General features: G+C 39.4%; 1 protein-coding gene and 1 long non-coding RNA gene across 5 annotated transcripts in view; both read left to right on the top strand.

The window, feature by feature from the left end:
- The window catches only part of MIER1 (MIER1 transcriptional regulator), a gene marked incomplete at its 5' end in the record, with an annotated part of 74,744 nt that extends 51,952 nt beyond the window's left edge, over nucleotides 1–22,792 (top strand). For all 4 annotated transcript variants that reach the window (XM_083621167.1, XM_083621168.1, XM_083621169.1 and 1 more), the window contains 10 exons: nucleotides 3,004–3,150; nucleotides 8,635–8,755; nucleotides 9,877–9,941; nucleotides 11,105–11,177; nucleotides 12,065–12,216; nucleotides 12,643–12,724; nucleotides 16,343–16,437; nucleotides 16,784–16,911; nucleotides 19,386–19,525; nucleotides 19,849–22,792. In XM_083621167.1, the coding sequence (XP_083477293.1) occupies nucleotides 3,004–3,150; nucleotides 8,635–8,755; nucleotides 9,877–9,941; nucleotides 11,105–11,177; nucleotides 12,065–12,216; nucleotides 12,643–12,724; nucleotides 16,343–16,437; nucleotides 16,784–16,911; nucleotides 19,386–19,525; nucleotides 19,849–20,174 (1,329 nt within the window). In that variant the 3' untranslated portion in view covers nucleotides 20,175–22,792. The remainder of the gene's footprint in view (nucleotides 1–3,003; nucleotides 3,151–8,634; nucleotides 8,756–9,876; nucleotides 9,942–11,104; nucleotides 11,178–12,064; nucleotides 12,217–12,642; nucleotides 12,725–16,342; nucleotides 16,438–16,783; nucleotides 16,912–19,385; nucleotides 19,526–19,848) is intronic.
- LOC310765772 lies at nucleotides 13,648–16,046 on the top strand. The gene is made up of 2 exons (XR_014549794.1): nucleotides 13,648–14,267; nucleotides 14,415–16,046. It is a non-coding gene; the product is annotated as an uncharacterized lncRNA (long non-coding RNA).
- Nucleotides 22,793–23,054: the final 262 nt, after the last annotated feature.

The raw sequence follows: 23,054 nt of genomic DNA, 5'->3' as shown, positions 1-23,054 counted from the left end.
CAACCTGACAAACCACAGTTAACAAACATGGAAGGCAAAAGCTTCCAAACAACCCCCAACTGCAGGGGGGGGGGGAGACTGGAGGGTAGAGCATCCAAACCTGAGACTCACTGTGGCATCTTCTATCAACCATAAACATGGCCAAGAACTCAGATTTCTTACTGTAATATTTGTTATAAGTGGTAGTAGCAAAATGTGTCTCTCTTCAAAGTGCTGCAGTTTTTGGCACGGAGTATTATACCACTAATCAGATGTCAGTTTTCATAGAAAAGCACAGTGAAGGTTAGAAGCATTGAATTTTAGTGGAAGGCTAGTACGAGCAAGGTTATGTGTGCCAAAAATACTGCATACACTCAGCTATGTTAAGAAGCTTATTTCATATTAAGAATAGCCTTGGAAAAATATTTTGGTCAACCAACTACCGTTAAGTTGCAAATGATTGAATAACAATATTATTTACATATTATTTTATTGGACATAGATGAAAAATCTATGGTGCAGTTGTTAAGCTTCTTAGGTGATACTTTGAAAGCCTAATCCACAAGGTGTGAAAAACTTTAATACCAACCTAGGAAATCATGAGAGTTGAAAAAACACAATGAAGTTGGTTTCTGGCCATGTCACAAGTCGATGGTGGTAGCTCCTCACTGCCCTCCACAGGCAGTGAGGAGATTTAGGCAGGGAAAAGCCAGGATTTATGAGACAAAAATCCTGGCATTGTTCCCTAGTGGGGTCTGGGGAGCTCACTGCATCCTACTGTGCCGCTCAAGCTTGTGTCTACCAACTTGAAAGGCAGAGCGGGTGCGACCTGGGTGTGTGTCCCTGCCATGACGAGCCTCTGTTTCTGGTCTCTGATTTGTGGTTGGTTCCTCCAAAATTCGGACAATTGGCATTAATCAAGAGGCACTCCTGGACTGACATATTCCAATAGACTGCAATCAGTTAGCTGCCCGAAGGACTGGACTTGACTCTTTGAAGGTTTCTTTGACATTTTATTTGAAGCTTGAGAATCCTTACAACAGCCAGGAAAAAAGGGGAGTGGACAAGGTACCTTGTGCTTTTTATGGTTTTCAAGTGGTCTCCTTTTTCCCTGTCCTCCCATGCATAATGAAAAGGACATGTGTAGCCGCTGCTATGTTATTCTGTTTGTTATTTCGCAAAAAAGAGGGGGAAGGCTTTTGTCTATGCTCAACAAGGAATTTTACAAGGTTTTACTATGTCCCTCCCCCCTTGACCGATGCTGAATAGACTTTATTTAAAATTATTCATGGACTGTTGTTGGAGAAATGCAGTGGGAGAAAAAATAATGAACTGCTGCCGAACAGATGCGCTAAAGAGGCTGAATTTGAGAAAAGATCTTGCTTTTAACTGTGTGCTGAGGAAGAACTCCAGAGCGGAATTTTAATGGCGGAGTTTGGATATGCACTTTGTGAGTTATTTATGACTGCAGCTCGTACGCTAGTCTATAAACAGTGGAAGGAATGGAATGTAACTTTCTACCATCCAGATAAACACTGCAAAGAACTGAACAATGGAAGATAGTAATTAACTCACCCAGCACACCAGGTCTGGAACAACAATATATAGGAAGGACCACACAGATGAAATTGAACATTTATTTATAAGATGTAATGGAGGTGCTATTTGTAAGGTGAAAGAAGTGGCAAGCTGGAAGAATGGTTTAACGGCAAGTGAAGGTTCTCAGCTGGACTTAAATAAGAAATGATGCGGCTATGCGATGAAATGATGATGATCGTGAGTTTGGAACAGGAGCAGGAAACCTGATTTTAAGAAATTGTATTAAATTAATTTGGTTTGATTTGTAATAATTTGGAAAATTAATAAAAATAATTTGGGGGGGAAACACAATGAAGTCTTCTTCGTGTTTCTTTTACTTGTTTCTTTTTTTCATGTTTTCTATAACATTTTCAGTTTAACTCTGCAGTCATAAGTTATAAATTTCAGCATGCTGGCAGGAGTGATGAGATATAAGTCCTAATGGGTTGAGAACTTTGATCCAAATGTGTCATTCCAAACCACTCTTATCTGGTAGCTCAGTTCCTCCCCAAGCCACCTCCTCCTCTTCCCCTCCTCATCACACCTCTATTGACCCAACTGCACACTCTCCTTGAGTGTTTTTGCCTGGCTAGAATGTGTCCCTGAATTCTGATAATCTTGCTTCCTTGGATGGAGGATAGAGAGGGGTGTGTGAGAGCGTGTGTAGAAACTAACCTAATGTACAAAGATAATATGTACATTCATTGTTACCATTCTTGCCTCTGGATCCACCAAGCACTAGAAGGGAATGTAGCCCTCGGACTGAAAATATTTCTCTATTCTTTGGTGTAAATCCATTGTTGACCTGCAAAAATATTTCTCTGGGGGAAATTTTTCCAACCAGAGCAATGGGATCATCATGTCAAAGGCAATAAATCTCTCCCCCCCCCCAATGTCCTTGCCACACACACACACACACCATAGCTGTTGAAGATTAGATATTATTGTCATTTCATTCTGTAGAAACCCTCCCCACTCTATAGTTTCTCTTTCATGTATGTGTTGTAATCTGTGCCTACTGTAAAAGAACTTTGCTGCTAATTACTAAGATGGAGATCACCCAACCCCTGCTCCAATTGTCATGCCCCTTGTCCTCATCGTTACCATTGTCAAGCCCAACAGAAGGGATAGTGATCAGTCTCTGTGCTATTTTCTCTCTACATATGCAGAGCAGGAAACATTATAGAGGGAATGATTTTGCTTTTCTTGTGCCTGGGGGTGTAGATTGCTATGGTATCATCGTATCAAACTGCACCAGTGCCTCATCCTGTCTTTGCTCTGCCTTGAAAAGAGCAGGATAGAGTTGAGTCAGAGGACAATACATGCAGGCTGTCATCTGCTCTCCAGAGGACAGTTGTAGCCACTGTTGACCAGACAGCCTATAGATTACAACATTGGTATAAAATTCATGGAATTATTATAATTTCCTGTTTTAATTCTTTTTAGGAAGGTGATATGCCAATTCATGAGCTTCTTAGCCGTTACGGCTATGATGGTACTGTGCCACTACCAGAAGAGGAAGAAGAGGAGGAGGAGGAGGAGGGTGAGGGTGAAGATAATGATAACAACAGTGGGTGCAGTGGAGAAAATAAAGTGAGTTAGACTTACTAATTTGAAAACTTGGTCTGTGCTATTGTGTGCTTCCTATCGTGTACTTTTGGCAAGCTAGCATATCTGTTCCTTAAAGCTGGTATTATTTAGTGAAGCTGCTGTAAAGATTAGTATTTAAACTTGGACTGTGCTTTTGGTTCCTAGTTTTGTGTGTGTGTGTGTTTGTGTGTGTAGGTTGATAAAGGCCAAAAGGGAAAGCTGGAACTGACTGCTGCTATAGGACTGTATCAAGGAGGCATAGCTGCGATTGTTGTGTGTGCATGAGTGCATACTCTCTCTTTTGCCCTTTGAATTTATTTATTTCATAACATTTATATACTCCTTGATTATAGAAAAAACCTAGAGCTTCTGCCTTTAACTAAGGACACAAAATGTACTTGCTTTCAAAGATTTACTTGGGGTGGAATGGACATTGGAGTCATTGAAACATAGAATTGTTGAGTTGGATGGGACCCCGAGGATCATCTAGTCCAACCCCCTGCAATGCAGGAATCTCATGTAAATCCCTAAACTCCATTTACCTGGGAATAACATGAACAATGAAGAACCTATGTTTGCTTACATTTAAATGACTACGTTACCCTGATGCTTCTTTCTCCAAATCTCCTTAGTTCAGTCAGTAGTCTGGGGAAAGTGAGTGAGGAAGGATGTAAGCTCAATATCTACTCCTAGTTTCATTTTATAGTATGATCTGAGGGTCAAGAAATGGGTGAACAGTCCCAGAAAGATCTGAGTGTAGTGTAATGCTGGCCTGGTCTGAGAAGTTGGCCTACCAGGCCATTTTGAGCAAACTTACTTTCTTTCTCAAGCCTGACATCATATATGACATTTGGGGCAGAAATGTTGGCTTTCCTTCATTAAATTTCTTTCTTGCTTAAGGAGCCCAGGGCAGCAAACAATAAAGTGACCATACAATAGAACAACCCCACCCCCACAAAACCGTATTTAAAACAGTTTAAAGCATTAAGAAAAACTAAAACAAGTTCAAGCTATGGCTAAAAGAAAGAAGAACACACACATGTAAAAAAAAAGTCAGCACTTTTTGAATTTGGTCGTCTTTTCTGCCTTCTTGCACAGTGATAGAAAAAGGTGCAAAATTCCAGAAGTGTTGACTTATTTTTGATGCAGAGAAAGAATCAGGAACACACAATTTCAGACTAGGGATTCAAAGGAATTTTTTTCTTTTGGATCTTGGTTTGACCTCAAGCTGGAATTTGAAGGAAAAATCTTTCAGTCATGATGGAATTTGTAGTCCAGCAACATATTGTCTACCCTGCTTTAAACTATTGAGATAAACATTATGGATAGCACTAAAGCAAGCTTATATCACGAAAACAAAAAGGGGCGGTTTATTTATTTATTTATTTATTTATTTATTTGCCACCCATTATAACAATGTCCTCTGGGTAGTTGATCACAAACACATCTCTCATTCCCATTGCCAATAGCATTTACTGTTCAATTCAAACATGCAGTTAGGTGGCAAATTCCATGACTTATTTCCATATTAACCTTTAAAAAATAATCTGTACAACATACTACAGGTTAGGATAGTGCAGAGAATCATGCAGAAAGTTTACCCAAGAAAGAACACTTGGTTACTGAAAACATTGCGTAATATTTTGCCATCAGAGTTTTGTCTACTAAAGCGTTTTGTCTACTAAAGCATATTGTCTTGCCCCTTTTGCTCCATTACCTGTGATGGACAGTGCTTTATTGCTTTGGTGATGCTGTGGAATAAAGACCCTCAAGTTTTCTTTAGAACATTTTGCCCTCACATTTTTCACAGTAAATAATGCAAGTAAGACATTGCTGGTGTAAAGAGATACTCTCAGAAAATTTCTTTCTGGGACTCTGCTGCAATCTTTTCTTTTCTTTGAGTGCCTCCTGAGGTTCATATTCCAGTCTTGGCAATTTCATCTGAATGTTTTGTGTTTTGTCAGGAATTGCAGAAGCTTTGACAAATTGTATAACTATAACTAGATACTCCAGGATAATTGTCTCAGGGGGAGTGGAGTACTAAGTAGATCTTGTGCTTCTGACTAGGTGGTTAATGGCAATTTGTCTCAGACTTTTAAGAAACCTGAATCTAAACAAATCATCAGCTTTCTCAGTTTTTCAATACAAACTTGCAAAATACAGTGGTACCTCGGGTTACAAACACTTCGGGATACAAACTCCTCTAACCCGGAAGTAGTACCTCGGGTTAAGAACTGTACCTCAGGTTGAGAACAGAAATTGTGCGCTGGCAGCAGCGGGAAGCCCCATTAGCTAAAGTGGTACCTCAGGTTAAGAACGGTTTCAGGTTAAGAACAGACCTCCGGAACGAATTAAGTTTGTAACCAGAGGTACCACTGTAAGTACAATATAGCTCACATCATTGTTCATCTGTATGTGTTTCAGGACAGCTTGAGTGATTGGTGAAAAGCTATAGGGAAAGACTATGTGACATGTTATAAGTATTAACTGAACTACCATTGTTCTGTTGTTGTCATGTGTTGTGTTCCTCTGTGGCAATGAAACTTCTGGTGTATAACTGAATAATTTAAGCTGAAAGAAATTGACTTAATTAGCAATTGAGGGCAATGAAATGATTAGTGCTATGGTTGGAGCACAGGTGGCAGAAGTTTTAGAAAGTATCCAACCTAACACAGAGCCCATGTTGCAGTGTAAGTGATGGCAGGGGGAAAAACAACCTAATTTTCTGCCACCATTGCATCTGCAAAATTGCCAGGCAGAAGAACTGTCCCAGGTGGAGAGAGATGAGAATTGCTATGAGCACTTCTTGTTTAGATTTGTTACATGTCCTGCACTGTCAGGTTACAGTAATACAAAATACAGCATTAAAACTGCTTAAAACAAATTGCAGTCAAAACTAGCATGGGTCCTAGTAATGGATACTTTTCAGTTAGTTTTTCCTGCTGACATGGCAGGCAGCTTGAGTAGTTGAGGTTTACCACTTACATGCTCACTGCTTTCCCATTTAAGGGGATGGGGACAAGGGCTGCGGAAGGAAAGGGGAGTAAGAGAAAATTGCCTCCCAGTGCCCCTTCATGGAAGCCTCCACTGGATCAAAGAGCTTCTATGAATGATTGCAATTGGGGGAAAAACAATGGCTAATTTTTTTTGATTTGAAAGACAGTTAAATTGACCTTTTAATCTACTCCATGATGCCTGATGGGTCCTTATTTTTATATTTTTTATTACAAATACTGTATATGTGTGTTTTAAGTTCTATTTTCTCTCTCTGATTATTTGTGGGGAGGTTTTGAGTTCTTGTTTTTATTTTGATTATGTATTTCGTGTTTTATATTGTAATTTTATCCTGTGAACTGCCCTGAGACCTGTGGGTATAGGGCAGTATATAAATTTAAATTATTATTGTTATTATTGCTGCTATTATTTTGGTACTCCATTCTGTATGCCATTCTGTATTTTAGAGGTGACCAAAGCCTCTAAGAGATGGCATAGTTCCTGTACCTCTCTTACAAGTCAACTTGATCTGTGTCAAAACTCTATTATTTGGGCAAGCTTTCAAGTATGTGCTAGCTTCTCATCTAGACATTCCATGATTTAGTATCTGGATCTGTTCCATGCTGGTTTCTGGTCTGATTTTGGAATTGAAATTCCCTTGGCCATTCTGGTGGATGACCTGCACCGGAGATGGGCAGAAGGAGTGAAACCCTATTACTTCTCTCGGACCTCTCAACAACCTTTGATACCATCAACCGTGGTAGCCTTCTGAGCCTCCTGAAGTTGATCATAGGCTGAACTAGTGTAATGCATCTGCAGTACATGAATACAGTTTTAAACTGAACCAAGTCAGAGATTTCCAAAAATTTGCAAGGCACAGGAAGTAATGGTTACAATTTTATTGTGCAATTGTCAGAGCTCATTTAGACTTCTGTTTCTAGCTCTGGGTACCACAGTAAGAAAAACTGATACATTAGAATGTGCTTAGAGGATGGCAGCATGTAGGAAAGGTTGAAGGAACTGGGTATGTTTATCCTCCTGAAGAGAAGCCCAAGGAGGGATATGATAGCCCTCTTCAAATTTTTAGAAGTCTGTCATGTGCAAGTGGGCAAAATAAAATGTTTTCTGCTTCTCCATAGGACTAGATTAGAGCTAATGGGTTTAAGTTACAGGAGAGTAGATTCATGTGAACATTATGAGAAACTTCTCGACAAGTCAACAAAAGAATTAGTTACACAAATCAGAGGTGGTAAACCTGAGACCCTCCCATCACCTCTGACCATTGGCTATTCTGGGTTGAGCTGATGAGAGTTATAGCAGACCCCCTCAAACTTGGCCCTCAGATGTTTTGGGACTACAATTCCCATCATCCCTGACCACTGGTCCTGTTAGCTAGGGATGATGGGAGCTGTAGTCACAAAACATCTGGAGGGCTGAGTTTGGGGGTGCCTGAGTTACAGTTTAGCATCTGGAGAGTCATACAATAGTCATCCCTGATGTAGGGGGTGGTATTTGTTTCCTTATAGGACGTCTTCAACCAGAGACTAGCTAGCCATTTGTTAGGGATGTTGTAAATCTGGACACCCTAGGTCAAACAGGGGATTGGACTAGATCAGTTTTTGCCAACATGCTGGCTGTGGAGGGCACTAGGTTGGTGAAGTCTGGGCTAAATGGAACTCCTCAAACTCTAATTCTGTAATGGTGATGATGTTATATTACATTATTTCAGTGGTTTTGCTTTTTCCTAGATAGATTGCCTCAAAGTGGTGATTTGCCAGCTACGATCTTTTAATGAACAGTACAGACCCACTCTCAGTTATCCATCCCTAGTTACTTCCAGGTTATACTACTGCAGTGCTCTCTCTGTGGGTTTTCCTTTAAAGAAAGCCTGGAAAACCTCAATTAGTCAGTGGCCAGATTCCTAGTTGGGGATGAAAGATTTGAGCATATTCCTTACTTCCCATCCCTAAATCTGCACTCACAATTGCCAAAAGCAGATTTCAGCTTGCAAGTTCCCCCTTTAAAATAACAACAGTAGCAAACAGTTAGCTGCTTTTCTTTTCTTTTTTTGGCTTCCTCAGTTTTAAGCATTGGTTCTAGCCTTTAATGACTTGGGACCAGGTTGCCTCAGGAACTGTGTTGCTGCAGAAGTTTGCCAGATATTAAGATAAGCATCAGAAGCCCTTTTTTTGGTCCTGGGTGGGTATGTGACAGTGGTTAGTGGTACTATGGAATGCCTTCTTTGTGCAGATCATCTGTGCCTCTTTTAGTTTTTAAAAACATGTTAAACTTCTTTTTTCAGTGTGCAGCTTATGTATGATTTTAGTATGTTAATCTGCTTCATTTTTCTTTTCCACTTGGTTTTTAAGGCATCACTTCTTACTGTTATGGGTTATGATGCACTGTCAATTATACCAATTTTATTTTGTATGTTAACTTGTGTAAGTAGGGCAGAAATGATAATAGCTGCTGTCTTGTTTCGTTGTTTGTAAGGAGGAGGTCATAAAGGATTCATCTGGTCAAGAGGATGAGACACAGTCCTCCAACGATGATCCGGTGCCCTCTGCTGTACAGGAGATAATTCGCCCACGGCGGTGTAAATACTTTGATGCAAGTATGTCTTTTAAAGTATTAAGCATTGTCATCTAAACCTGTTTTCAGACATTTTAACAGCTCTTGTAATTTGATCCCATATAAGTGTTTGAGAATTCTCATACCAAAAACTGAATGAGATAAGCCTTTTCCTTACTTCCCATAGTTTAAGTACTCTCACAAGTGCCAAAAGCAAGTTTCTGCTTGCAAGTAATAAGGTGTAATTTTGTTTGTGTTCTTCCTTTTTAAAAACAATTATATAGGCACATTTTGATTATTAATTAATTATTTTAATTATTTTAATTACTAATTATTTTAATTCTTTTGTATGTATGCTCTTTGGCAAATATTGGAATTATTAGGAGAAAATGGGGGGGTGAGGGGCAGGACTGTAGTGATGGTTAGTAAGCTGTGGAAAACTCATCCTATTTAGATCATTCCTAGACCTTGTAAGATGAATTCTGTGGATGTTAATCTTTTGCTGGCTCCTAGTGGGGATAGGAACGCTGTGAAATGATGAAAAGATTGGAGATTTTGGGCCAAGTCATAAATCTGTAATATACATGTTGGCTCCATACATATAAGGAAATAGCTAGAAATTTACACATTTATTTGGCAAATCTGGTGAGAGGCAAAGGCAGTGAAGTGAGCCTTTTCTAGTTCCTTTCAGATGTCTGGAAGGACTTCAGCATGTGTGTTGGGACTTGTAGAAATATTTTTCCCAACATTACAATCAGTTTCTCCCTGCCCCCCAGCCCCAGTAGTGTTAGAAGCTGGCTTCCTCAGTTTTAACCACCAAGATCAGTGGTTCTTGTTCATCAGACTTGGATATGTAGAGGATTCAGAACATGCAGTTGTTTGATTTACAGAAAATGAGGTGCTTTTCTGAAGGTTGAGGTGTCCCTAGCTTCCATTGGAGAACAGGGTAAGGAAAGGGAAGCATCTGCTTGCTTCTTACAGTTCTTTGTATTACTCAGTAAGGAGATCTCTGCCTCAAGTCGTCACATAGAGTTGGTTGTGACATCATGTCTCAATGCCCAATTAACTTTGAGAAAACTGTCTCTAGGATATACTGTATTTGAAGGAATGCGACTCAGAGTAGCTATTAACATTTAAGCAAAAGTTGTTGGTTTTTGTATATAGACAGTGAAATAGAAGAGGAATCTGAAGAAGACGAAGATTATATTCCTTCAGAAGACTGGAAAAAGGTAATACTATATTAGCATATGTGGCTACTATATAAATAAAGAAGGTATTCTAGAACATTGTGAGTGCCCTTTGGGTGCAGGCATCAGAGGGTTTGGAGCGATTTTCAGCTCCAGCTGGTGTGCCCACTAAGGCCATTTCTGGAATGAGACAGCCTCACCACTGTTCTGCATGTTCTGGCCACCTCCTGTTCAGACTACTGTAATGCCCTCTATGTTGGGTTGCCCTAGAAGACTGCCTGGAAACTGCAGCTAGTGCAGGATGTAGCTGTAGGAGTCCTTACAGGCAGTTATGTGCAATGTTATGTAAAACCTATTCTATGGGATCTGAACTTCTTCATATTTGTTACCAGGGCCAATTCTTTGTGCTTAAACTAATATATAAAGCCCTTCACGTCTTGTGGGTACACATTTGTTGAACCACCTCTCCCCATGTCAGCCCACACTCTTGAATTTGGCAGAAAACCCTGCTGGTGGTCCAACTAGCAGCTTCAGTTCACTGAGTGGAGACCTGGCGCAGGGCCTTATCTTTAGTGGTGCCACAGTTACTGAACCCCTCCTCCTCTTAGCCATAGCTCTCATGGATGCCCACTGCATGTGAAGGGCACTTGCTCACATGAGCATATGAAGGGCATGCCTGATTCTTAGTCTCAATTTGCGCTGTTGAATTGATTGTTGTTGGTTATTTGCTGTTATTTTTATTGATGGCATTTGATTTGCTAGATGGAAACTGCCTTGGGGTTATTTATTACTTTTAAGTAGTATATAAGAAGACAAAATCAACTGCATTGTGAAACATGTTTTTGTTGGCAACTTCTGCACCTTTGTGTCACTTTAAAAAATGGAAACAATACAACTCCACATCTTTTTATCATCTTTATCCAATCTGAAAGCTGCACACTGAACAATTTTGACAGATAATTGACTGTTCAGAAGGGAACGTTGCTGTCACTTCATAGCTTGTCCACAGGTTAAATGGATGGTGCTACCTCAATACAGAGTACTTACCTCATTAAAGTGAGGTATTTTTCTCAAACTGCATTTTCTAGTGATTGGATGCATTCATATTGTGTTAAACCTACATATTTTTTAATAATATACATAGATAGCAACAGATGGGTGCTCAATTACACTTCTGGTTATTGTGAATGTGTTTTTTTATATAGGAAATCATGGTGGGCTCCATGTTTCAAGCTGAAATTCCAGTTGGGATATCTAAATACAAAGAAAACGAAAAAGGTAAACTTTAATTACTGTTAATGCTGTGGTGGTAATTTGATCCAAATTAAGAGATCTGACAAATTTGAGGTAAGATGTTTAGGGGAAAAGGTGGCCAATGAGGTTCATGATTGAGGTAAACTTTAGCAGTTCTCATAATTTTGCAATGTGATTATCACATTAATTCCATTGGTAAAAGTCACTATTGATTAATTTTATCATGTTAAAAATGGTCATGAGAAACAAGCTCATGACCTAGTGAATCTCTATAAGAATCTTTATTTTGGTTACTGGAAAACTGCTGTGTAAGGAATATTTATTTATTTAGGCAATAGTATAATTGTATTCAGCTGAATTTCCTGGCCTGGAACTGACAGACAAAGTAACAGCTATTAAGACTCTCATAGTCCAGGGCTTCATCACTGGGCAACACCTGCTGATCTTGTAGCAGGTACAAGAGGTGCTGGGGAAGCAAAGATGTTAGAAGTCTCAATCCCCAATGCTTTTTGTCATGAATGATGAGTCAATACTTACTTTGTTGCACACAGCTTCCCATCAGAGCAAAGTGATAAAACTGAGTTGCCCACTTACAAGAGTTAGACTTTGCATAATGTCACCAATGAATATATATCCTTCAAGTTGCCGCCAATTATTAGTGAACCAGTAGAACTCAACTCTTCAGGTTTGCCAGCTTTACAGCTCAGCCCTGTGTTATCTACTCAGAAATAAGTCTGGTTTTCTTCGAGAAAACCATACATTCTGTGTAGAATTATTGGCAGAAATGCCGTCAAGGAAGTCTGTTTAGCATTTCAGCTTGTTTTGGAGGTAAATGGAAATAATTTTGGTAGATAGGTTTAAAGATAGATGATGTTAAGACAATATATAATGTCTTGATTTCTCTAATTTAGTATATGAAAATGATGACCAGTTGCTGTGGAATCCAGATTACTTGTCTGAAGAGAAAGTGATCGAATTCCTTAATGAAGCCTCTAGACGAACAGGTGATGAGAGAGGAATAGATGCAATTCCTGAAGGATCTCATATTAAAGACAATGAGCAGGTATTTAAGACACTTGGAACTCTTAGCGGCTTTAAAATTCCTTGTGGTTATTTTGTTGTGTGTCACATTATACTCCCTCATCTTGGCTGCCTAATGTTTTTGAGTGGTGCAGGATTCAGAATTTTATATGTATTGGGAAATATGAAATCTATGTTCCTTACCTGGATAGCTCAGTGGGTCAGAGCATGGTGCTGGTAGCACCAAGGTTTCAGGTTTGATCCCCATATGGGACAGCTGCATATTCCTGCATTGCAGGGGGTTGAACTAGATGATCCTCAGGGTCCCTTCCAGCTCTACAGTTCTAAGATTCTACAGCAGGATCTAGCTTTGTCTTAACACTGGATTTTAAAAACAGAAACAACTGATTTTGTTCCAGTGTTTTTAAACAATAGTTGAGAAGATCATAATTTCTTCCTTCTTTCCCAGGCTTTGTATGAATTAGTGAAATGCAATTTTGATATAGAAGAGGCACTAAGAAGATTAAGATTTAATGTAAAAGCAGCCCGAGGTATGTATATTTTATCATTAAAAATACCTTTAATGAAAACAGCCAATTTAAAAAGCTTCCTAACATTACAATCCCATTAAGAGCCCTTTAATATATCAAATATATATATTCCATCCATCCATTATTTTAGAGATCTTAAAATAATTCAGTTTAATATTTATGGTTTTAATTTTTTTATTGCAAATATTTCAGTGAAACAAAATAAATGAAAAAATGCAAAAGGAAATGAAAGGTACATTAAAAAATTACAATAATTTAGTTTACTCTTGAGAGTTTTCCCACCCTTCAAGTGTACTTATTACCGCATTTTTCGCCCCATAGGACGCACCGGCCCATAGGATGCACCAAGTTTTTTTGGGGGGAAATAAAGGGGGAAAAATTTTTTTTCCCCCCCAGGCGCTTGCGGGGCAGGCAGCGTGGAGAAGCGCTCTTCTCCCCACCGCCCGCCTGCAGACCAGGTCCGGGGACAGCGGGAAGACGTGCTGCGCCTCCCCGCTGTCCCCGGAGCTTTCGGCGGGGAGAAGCACGCGTCTCCCTGCCGTCAGCCTCCAAACCACATTGGGAGACAGCGGGATGGTGGCTGCCTCCCCGCTGTCCCCCGACCTTGTGGGGCTGGCGCTGCGGCTCTCCAGGCTTCAGCGAAAGCCTGCATTCGCCCCATAGGATGCACACACATTTCCCCTTCATTTTTGGAGGGGAAAAAGTGTGTCCTATAGGGTGAAAAATACGGTAGTTACTATTATGTTGATTTGTAGCTGTTTGACTGATGGAACACTAAGAGTGCACATCAATGGTTCCTCATTATTCTTGGAAAAGAATGACAAGTGGGGTGCCATAGGGTCTGTCCTGGGCCTGGTGTTGTGACTTGAATGAAGGAATAGATGGGATGCTCATCAAATTGCAGGTGCCACCAGAGTGTTGTACATGTGCTCCCTAGGGTACATGAAAGGGTTTCAAAGGGTGGGCAGCATAATTTTTTTGTTTTACTTTATCATAGGTTTTTTTAGCTGCATAAAACAATTCAAATATAAAATAATATTATTAAAACTACCCCCAAATTACATTCGCCTGAGAAGGTGGTGCAGTGGTAAGACAAAACTCAAAAGGCATATACGATTATTGTACCTTTCGGAAGCGCTGCCTCAGAATATAGAATCAGCATTCAAAATGGCTTTAACAAGTTGCAGAACTGGGCCAAAACTATCAAAATGTATTTCAGTAGGGACAAATGTTTAAGGAGGATATCAAAAAGCTGGAATCTGTGCAGAGGAGGGCAACCAAGATTTATCAAGGGTCTGGAACCCAAGCCTTAAGATAACCAGTTGAGGGAGTTGGGTATGTTTAGCCTTGAGAAGAGAAGACTGAGAGGAGCTAGGATAGCCATCTTCAGATATCTGAAGGGCTGTCACAATATGGAACAAGCTTGTTTTCTGCTGCTCTGGAAGGTAGAATCTGAACCAAAAGATAAAAATAACGAGAAAGGAGATTCTTAGGATGACTTTTCTGACAGTAAGATCTGTTTGAGATTGGAATGGAGGAGGTGGTGGACTCTCCTTCCTTGTTACAGATAGGTAGCCGTGTTGGTCTGCCATAGTCAAAACAAAAATTTTTTTTTCCTGCCAGTAGCACCTTAAAGACCAACTAAGTTAGTTCTTGGTATGAGCTTTCGTGTGCATGCACACTTCTTCAGATACAACAGATACAACTCCTTCCTTGGTGAGGAATAATCCGAGTTTGGGTGGCTATCTGGCAGAGACGCTTTAGCTGCCTTGCGCTAGATGACCCTTGTAGATCTCTCCCAACTCTAGAATTCTGTGATTCTAAAAGTTCTAGTTTCTTTAAATATAACTGAGTCCTAGTAAAATTGTCTAACATATATTCAGGTAGGTAGCCGTGTTCGTCTGACGCAGTCAAAATAAATAAATAAAAATAAAAAATTGTCCAGTAGCGCCTTAGAGACCAACTAAGTTTGTTCTGGGTATAAGCTTTCATGTGCATGCACATGAAAGCTTATACCCAGAACAAACTTAGTTGGTCTCTTAAGGTGCTACTGGACAATTTTTAAAATTAATTAATTTATTTCTATAACATATATGCCTAAGTAGATTTGATACAGCAACTATGCACACATCTATCTCATTCATATATAAAGTGGAGGTGGGGTTAATATATACTATGTTGTAATACTGTTGTGGGAAAACAACTTAAAGTTTAAAGCAGCAGAATACAACATTAGTTGTGATCTGGAAATTAGATAAGATTGCACAGGGTGCAACAAGGCAAGCATTTCGCTCCCCATTTGTGCTTTTTGTGTAGATAGTAAACAATCCCCTCCTGTTCAATCTCTCTCCACCCATCCCCCCAAAGTTATGGTTAAGAGATGTCTGCATATGACTATGTATATTGGCTAATTTTTTGACTTAGAGCTGAGGCACTGTTAGTGAGTGGTTCCCTAGACCAGATGGAGGGGAGGTTGCCTGGTCTTGATGAGGTTACACTCCCTCTGAAGGAGTAGGTCTGTAGCTTGGGGCTACTCCTGGGTCATTTGCTGTTGGTTGAGGCTCAGGTGGCCTCAGTGGTGTGGACCACCTTCCATCAGCTTCACCTGGTGGCCCAGCTGCACCCCTATCTGGACACGGATAGCCCAACTTTAGTTGTCTGTGCTCTGAGAACCTCTAGGCTAGATTATTCAAACTGATGCATTGTACATGGGGCTGCTTCTGAAGGCACTTTGGGAACTTCAGCTGGTGCAGAATTCAGTGGCTAGGGTGATCATCAGGACAAGATAGCTTGAGCATATAATGTATATCCTGACCCATCTACACTGGCTGCCAGTTAGTTTCTGGGCCCAATTCAAAGCGCTGGTTTTGACCTATAAAGCCTTGAATGGATCAGGAATGCAATAATCTCAAGGACCACCTCTCCCGATACCATATTGGCCTGAATATAAGCCTCACTTTTTCCCCGAATTCCAACCGTTAAAAGTTAAGGTGCGGCTTAAATTTGCAGCCTTACAAAAATGGGCTTTGACGATACCAATGCTGAAACATACATACGGTAAAATGGAACAAAAAAAATTGTTTTTTTGCTGATTTGTGAGCTCAAGACTGCTCATTTGCCATTTGCAGGTGTGAGTGCCTACGGAATTGTAGCAATTGAATAGCAATTTGCCATTTGAGCAATTGTATGAGCTTGCAAGATCAAAGGCTTAAATGGGCTCGGAGTTTGAATTCTACCAACCGCAGCGATTTTAAGCCTGTAACCCAATTTTAAGGGAGCGGCTTATATTTGGCTATTGTCTTTTTTTCTCTCCCCCCCCCCCCCCGAATTTTAAAGGTGTGGCTTATTTGAGGGTGCGGCTTATATTTGCGCCAATACGGTATATACCAACCTGGACTCTGCAAACATCATCTAAAGCCCTTCTTTGTGTGCCCCTTCCATGAGTATTCTATGGCCTTTTCAATGTTTTCTTGTTCTTGGTTTATTATGTAATTTGTGTTCTCCTTTTGTATTTTTATGTTGTGAACCACCCTGTGATCTTTGGATGAAGGGTGGTATACAGATAAACTAAATAATAATTTCATTTATATGCTTTTGTATTATATTTCATAAATTCAGAGGAACTATCTGTCTGGACAGAAGAAGAATGTAGAAATTTTGAACAAGGATTGAAGGCTTATGGAAAGGATTTTCACTTGATTCAGGCAAATAAGGTTAGTGAATTGGGTAATGATTTAAAGACCAAGTGCAATAAACCTGGGTGTAGAACAAGCAACTGAGTAATTCAGAGCAAAAATTGCCTTAATGTTCCATATCTGCTTCTGAGCAAGACTGTGCTATTTACCGTATCTAGCTTAACATGTAATGTGGTGTTTTGGGAGGGAGAAGCAAGGGCAGTTTGCTTGGCTGGTCATTCAGGGGCACACCCCTAAGGTGTTAATCTGCCTAAATGTCCCCATTTTGAACAATCCCTCAACTCCAAGTCTTGTCATCTCAGAGTGTGTTTCATAAGTCTATATAGAAAGCAGAGTAAGTATTTGGTTTACTCATTTTTCAAAGGTACGGACAAGATCTGTTGGAGAATGCATAGCATTTTACTACATGTGGAAAAAATCGGAACGATACGACTTCTTTGCTCAACAGACACGATTTGGTAAAAAGAAGTACAACTTGCATCCTGGTGTAACGTAAGCTGTAATCAATTTTGGTTGGTTTGTGTTTGTGTAGAAATGGGAAATGAATGTGTGCTCTTCCTAGTCAGAGTTCCACTTACAAGAAGCCAGGTCTCTCCTAAGTCTAGCGTTTGAATCTAGATCCCTCTAAGTCTAGCATTCAGTTAGATTCTGATCTAAGTCCAGCAGGCTGGCTTTCCTAGCACAGCAGCTCTTGTCTGTCTTTTATAGTGCTTTTTGGCCAGGGAGCCCTCAAAGTGGTGAGTAAATACCTGGCAATTATTATAATTGGCCAGCTTACAGCATATCTAAAAACAGTAAAAATATCAAGCATTAAAAACCTCCCGATACTACAGTACCCAGCAATGTAATGTCAAACCAAGGGAGTAGAGTTCCATGAAAAATTGTAGCTGGCATAATTGTCTCCAAGCAGTTTGATTTATTAGACTTGTTAGTCGCTTGTTACACAGAAGTTTGCTGTGACTTACAGCAAAATAAGCATAAATAAAACACATTTTGGAGTGAGTGAGCTTGATGGAGACTTCAGTTTAAGAATGTGTATGCCACCCTCCAATGGAAAATGAGCAGGGTTGCTTACAAAGAAGTATAAGACACATAAAGAACAGATATAAGTGGCATAAAATACCATAAAAGCATGGGGAAACTTTAAAGGTGTTTTGCCAGGCACTGCCAAGCCTTCCTGAGTTTCACAGATGGTGTAGCACCAATGGCAAGAAATAGTTGATGTTGTCTTATGAAGTCTTGTTTCTTTATCAAGTATGAACAATATTTTTTCCAGTTGTGCAGTACTGCTTCTTTCTACAATTGATGTCCTTGCAAAAATTAAAATTAATTTGTACATAGACTGCTGTGTGCTTTCCACTAATGTTTGTCTTACTGGAATGATGTTCTAGAGCAGTGTTTCACAACCAGAGGCCATATGGCCCCCCAGGATATTCCAGTGGGGCACAGGTGAAAATCATATAAATGGGGGACCACAGCACGAGGGGCCACAGCGGGAAGTGAGAACTGAAGGGGGGGAAGAAACATGTTTTTAAAAATACTTATTGGCTGACTATCTGCTTGGTCAATCACAAGTAAGTAAGGGGGCGGCCTACCAGGGCCTAGTGCTCCTTTTTGCCCTGTGCATTTCTTGGAGCAGTCCTGGTTTCATTTCCAGTGGAGAGGGCAATCACTCTACTCCCGTTTTGACTAGTAGAGCCCGTGATCCAGAGCCCCCAGGTCGGGTAAATGTGGTAGTGGGGTGGCAATGGGTAGGGCTGGGCAAGCTGCTTGGGCCCGGTGGCAGCCTGGGCCTGACTCTGCAAGCCACAGGGTGCAATCCACCCCAGCCCCACGTGAATCAGAGCTGTCTGCCCAATTCTGCAAGGCATGGGGTGAAATCCACCCCAGTGCCTAGCTGAGTAAATAACTGCCTACTCAGAAGAACGCCACATTGAGTTCAGTGGGTCTTACTCCCAGGTAAGCGTGAGGCTATAGTGTTTTATCTAGGCAGCCAGGGCTCCTCCGGATGATAAGATATTTTTGCTTCAGATCAGTGAGGACCACTTGCTTTTTAAAATTCTCCCAAATATACAGAATATATATATACTGTGTATATATATACCATATATACTGTGTGCCTTTTGGATTGTATCTGTAGGTTTCCCCCCTGTGTCAAATAACTGGGGTCAAATAAGTATTTTTAATTTTTATAATACATGGAATGTGGATCTCCCTTGGGCTGTTCTGGACTCAACTTCCTTGGTAGTTTCTAAGCAGAGGTTGGATGGCCATTCTTCATGGATGCTTTAGATGTGTTTCCTACATTGCAGGGGTTGCACTATAAAGATGACCCTCGGGGTCCCTTCCAACTCCATGATTGTATAGTTTTCTGCTTCAACAATATTTCATTATGTTCCTATCATTTTATGTAATTGTATTTTGTATAAATTATAAAAAATTGTAAAATATGTAAAATTCTGTTTACAAGCAAAACAGTTAAATAGCTACCTTTCTACCAGTAGGAAGGTGTAGCCAATATTTTTGTTAGGGGGCAGAACCTCAGATTGGTATTGATTTTTTTTACTTATTTATGGGGGGCAGCTGCCCCCCTAGGCTACACCCATGGGGGGCCACAGGAAGGAAACAAGATCATAAGGGGACCACGGTCAGAAAAAGGTTGGGAAACACTGTTCTAGAGCACGGGTGGACAAACTTTTTTTGTGGGTGGGGCCGGGGGAGTTGAATTTCCTGAAGGGTAACCGGTCAGCTGCTGCATACCAGCAATGGATGGGATCAGAGCCCAAAGTTGGGTGGTCTTAGCCCTCTTTTGTGTTTCTGCCACCCACATGGTCCTATTTCTCCCCTTTTGCCACCCTGTTGATACAGCACTTTGAACAGAAAATGAAGATCCTGGTAGCAAACAATTGTATTAAACTTCTACTCTATCCATGCTGAAGAGCAAATGTTTTCTTTCTTCCTTTAAGGGATTACATGGATCGACTCTTAGATGAAAGTGAAAGTGCTGCATCTAGTCGGGCTCCCTCCCCACCTCCCACAACTTCTAACAGCAGCACCAGCCATTCGGAGAGAGAGGACAGCACAACCAGCAGCAGTAATCAAAATGGTATGTAGAATTTCTATGTCCTTAGTATACCTGAAATCTCTTAAACTAAACATTTTTCCAAAGCTCATTGCAGATATCCCATGGGCATTGTGAACAGTTCTATAATCTACACTTGATTCACAAACACACATAAGTGGCGTGGTGCTGTAAACTTAAATGGGAAATTTCATGAACTAAAGTGGATTGCGGCAATTACATAGCCTCTGTAATGGTAGAATTTACCTATGTTATGCCCGTAAATGGTCATAAGTTTAAGTACTTGTTCCAAAATGCAATTTTACAGTCCTTGCTCATAGTCTTTCTTTGTTTTCTTTATGATATAGGTGTATCCACTAATGGGCCAGGTGAACTATCAAGTAAAGAAGAAGTGAAAATTGAGGGATTGCACATAAATGGACCAACAACTGGCAAAAAAATGCCTCTTGTGGATCTTGATACAAATGGCTATGAAACTGAAAACCTTTCCAATCATTCTAAACTTGCTCATTCAAATTCAAAGAATGAAAATGATCCTGAAGAAAAAAACGAAAGACCTGCAAAGAGGAGAAGAGTCAATAGTAATGAGAAGGAGAGTCCAGGTTCCTCAGAGATTTACCCAGAAGCAGTGACCCATGGAAAGTTTGAAGAACAGGAGATGGTAGATGACTGAATGTTTGGCTTTATTCCTTCAAGCAATTTTTGGGGTGTCCAAAATTTTCAGGGTTGGTAGGTTACCCTTACAGATTCAAATCCTTTAATATAATTTATTGAGATTTTGAAATACATTTTGGTTGCTTCCTAATCCTGACTGAAGAAGTTACAGTATACCTTTAAAATCTCGAATGATACATTTAATTGGAGCACGTTCTATTGAAAAGGACTGCTTCCTGTTTAGCATTTCAAGGAAAACATACATAAACTACTGTGCAAAATACACTCTGGAAAGTCATCAATGTCAAATTCCATAATATTGGATAGTAAAATTGTAAAGCAGGATTCATAAAACAAGTGAGGATCTGATGATAGTTTATCAGTCCATAGGAAGAGAAGCAGTGTTGGGTGGTTAAGGAATACCTGTAAATCCTGAAAGTTGTATGTGAGAAAATATTTTTTTATATATAGAAATATTTAAAAATAAACCAAGTCAGGTTTGTATATGTAAAATTGTTGACATCAGTGATGTCTTTCCATATTCTTATCTGGATATAAGAGATACATTCTGTATTTTTCCAGATTCTTTGTAGCCTTTGAAAGATTTTTACAATACTTAAGTCATGATTGAGCTGTAATTTCTAAATACAAGTGTGTAATTTTCATAACTTGTACAGTATGGTAAACTTTTACGAGATTTGATCTGTCAGCTTCATTTTATTTTGCTAAAGCTTTTTTATTAAAAAAAAAAGAGTAATAGTCATGTTTCAGAAAGCGGTAAAATTTTTAAATATTTAAAATTCACACCCAATTATGAATACCATAATTTTTCAAATTTCTATCTTGAGACAAATGGTGACTTAGAATTTTGGAATTTAGGACGATGCTTTGATTGCACAAGTGTTCTTGCTTTTATAATTCTTTTCCAGATTTATTTTTATGATGAGACAACCTTAAATGCTTTAATGTTGCTAAATCTTGTTAGCCAAGGTCAGGCATTACATTGTTCATTAATTATTTTTACATTTCAGTGAGCACAGTGTAGTTGTGAAATGGGTCTGGTAGCCTTGATGAGGAACAAATGCACAGCTCATATTTGGGCCTGATCATACATTCCAAGGAATTCACTTGGATTTATGCTGCTTACTGTTTCTTAGGAAGCAGAAGAGTCTTTGAATAATTATTGCATATATATGTATGAATATGCCCGTGTCTGTGAGGTACTGTAAAGGCTGGTAACCTTTTTAAAAAAATAATTTGCTTGACAGATGTCCTTGACAATGTGGCAGGAATAGTCCCTGTAGCCATTATTCCCATCCATAAGAGGATTTGGATAATGGCCATGGTAGAGGTTTGCCATGTTTGTCCCTTATTGCCATGTGAAATGACTCATTGGAAGTATTGTTTTTGTTGCTTTTACATCAGGCTATCTGTAGTTTTCTCCATCTACTTGTCTTGAGGCTTGCTTTAAAGGTTACAACCATGCTGTTTCAAGTTGGCCCGATAACTCTGTAACTTGGCAAAATGTGTGATGTTTGGTCTTAATTATGTGAACCTCCATTTCATTGTAGACGTCACTTAAGTTATTTAATTATTAATAGAGCCCCCTGCTTTCTCCTAAAATGTTTTGGCAGAATATGTGGTCTAACTTACAGGGCTAATATTTATTGTCTAGAGCTCAGAAGCAGTGTATTTCCCAGCAGGAATGACTTGCCTCTATAGATTAAACCCTTCATCTTGTAAACTGAACTGCTTTTGGGAGGTGACATAGTTGGCAAAACCCAGATTTGTTAAATATGGGAATCCAAAGTTTTCATAGCCTCGTATCAAAGATTGTCTCTATAAAGTATGTTAGAGCAAGGCAGCACAATGCTTTTAGAAATCTTATTGCAACTATTTTTCTTCCTTACCTATATATTTTGCAAGTGGAAATGCTTGCAATACAATTCATAGGAAAGTTACTAAGTATATTGTTCTCAGGCTTGTAAGTAAAATATAGCACTGTGTACATTTTCAGAAATTTTACTTTGGTCTTTGATCTTACTTTCAATGGTATGCCTAAGAAAAGTCCTGACATTCCATAATCAATATGTAATGCTCAGCTGTTCATTAAGTATTTAATTGTAATGTGCATTTTGTTTATCCAGGTGTTTATACAATATTTTATTCATGTTCTTTAAAATGCAGCCACTATAACTTGATAAGACATTGCACTAGTAGTACTATTTAAAATTCTAGTAATATAGTAACCTGTTCAAGAAGCTTTCAGTTCTGTTTGGAAAAGAAAAAAATACTGCTTCCAAATTGGATTGAAAAGTCAGTGCAGCTTGTGTATAGTAATTGTAATGTATATTTTTAAGCACTATTGTGTCATGATCCATGAAGTGCATTGCGTGCAGTCTGAATCAAACCTTCAATTCAACAGGTCTGACTGTTGGACTTTATAAAAGGGTTTAAAGTGATATTTTGAAAGAAATTAAAAATTTGCAAATTAGTTTTTATAAATTTTTCACATAGTACTTTTGCACTGTTGGTAATCCCTGTGTCCCTTCCCTAGTTCGCCATCTGCAATTCTGGAAAAGCTGATTATAAAGTATTTTTTTAAACACATTGCTTACATAAATACAACTGAATATATTAAGAGTGGAACTTCTGTTTCTTTTAAGAGAAGCTTGTGTTACTAAAGCTTGTGGAACTTTTCTGATGGTGTATTTGGACTATTCAGTAGTAGTCTTCACAGCCTTGCACACTGAACTTTACATGTGTGTTATACTGATGTATCATTAACATTTCAAAACAATTCAGGTCAGGAGAAGAGATTCTTGAAGCCATAGCTCTAGGCTTACTGTATGATCAGCCATGACTTCTGTGTTACAAAGCATTATGGGAAACAACGGAA

The sequence above is a fragment of the Podarcis filfolensis genome (genome assembly GCF_964270895.1).
Source record: "Podarcis filfolensis genome assembly, chromosome: 6".
Lineage (NCBI taxonomy): Eukaryota > Metazoa > Chordata > Lepidosauria > Squamata > Lacertidae > Podarcis > Podarcis filfolensis.
This window is presented reverse-complemented; position numbering and strand designations above follow the sequence as displayed.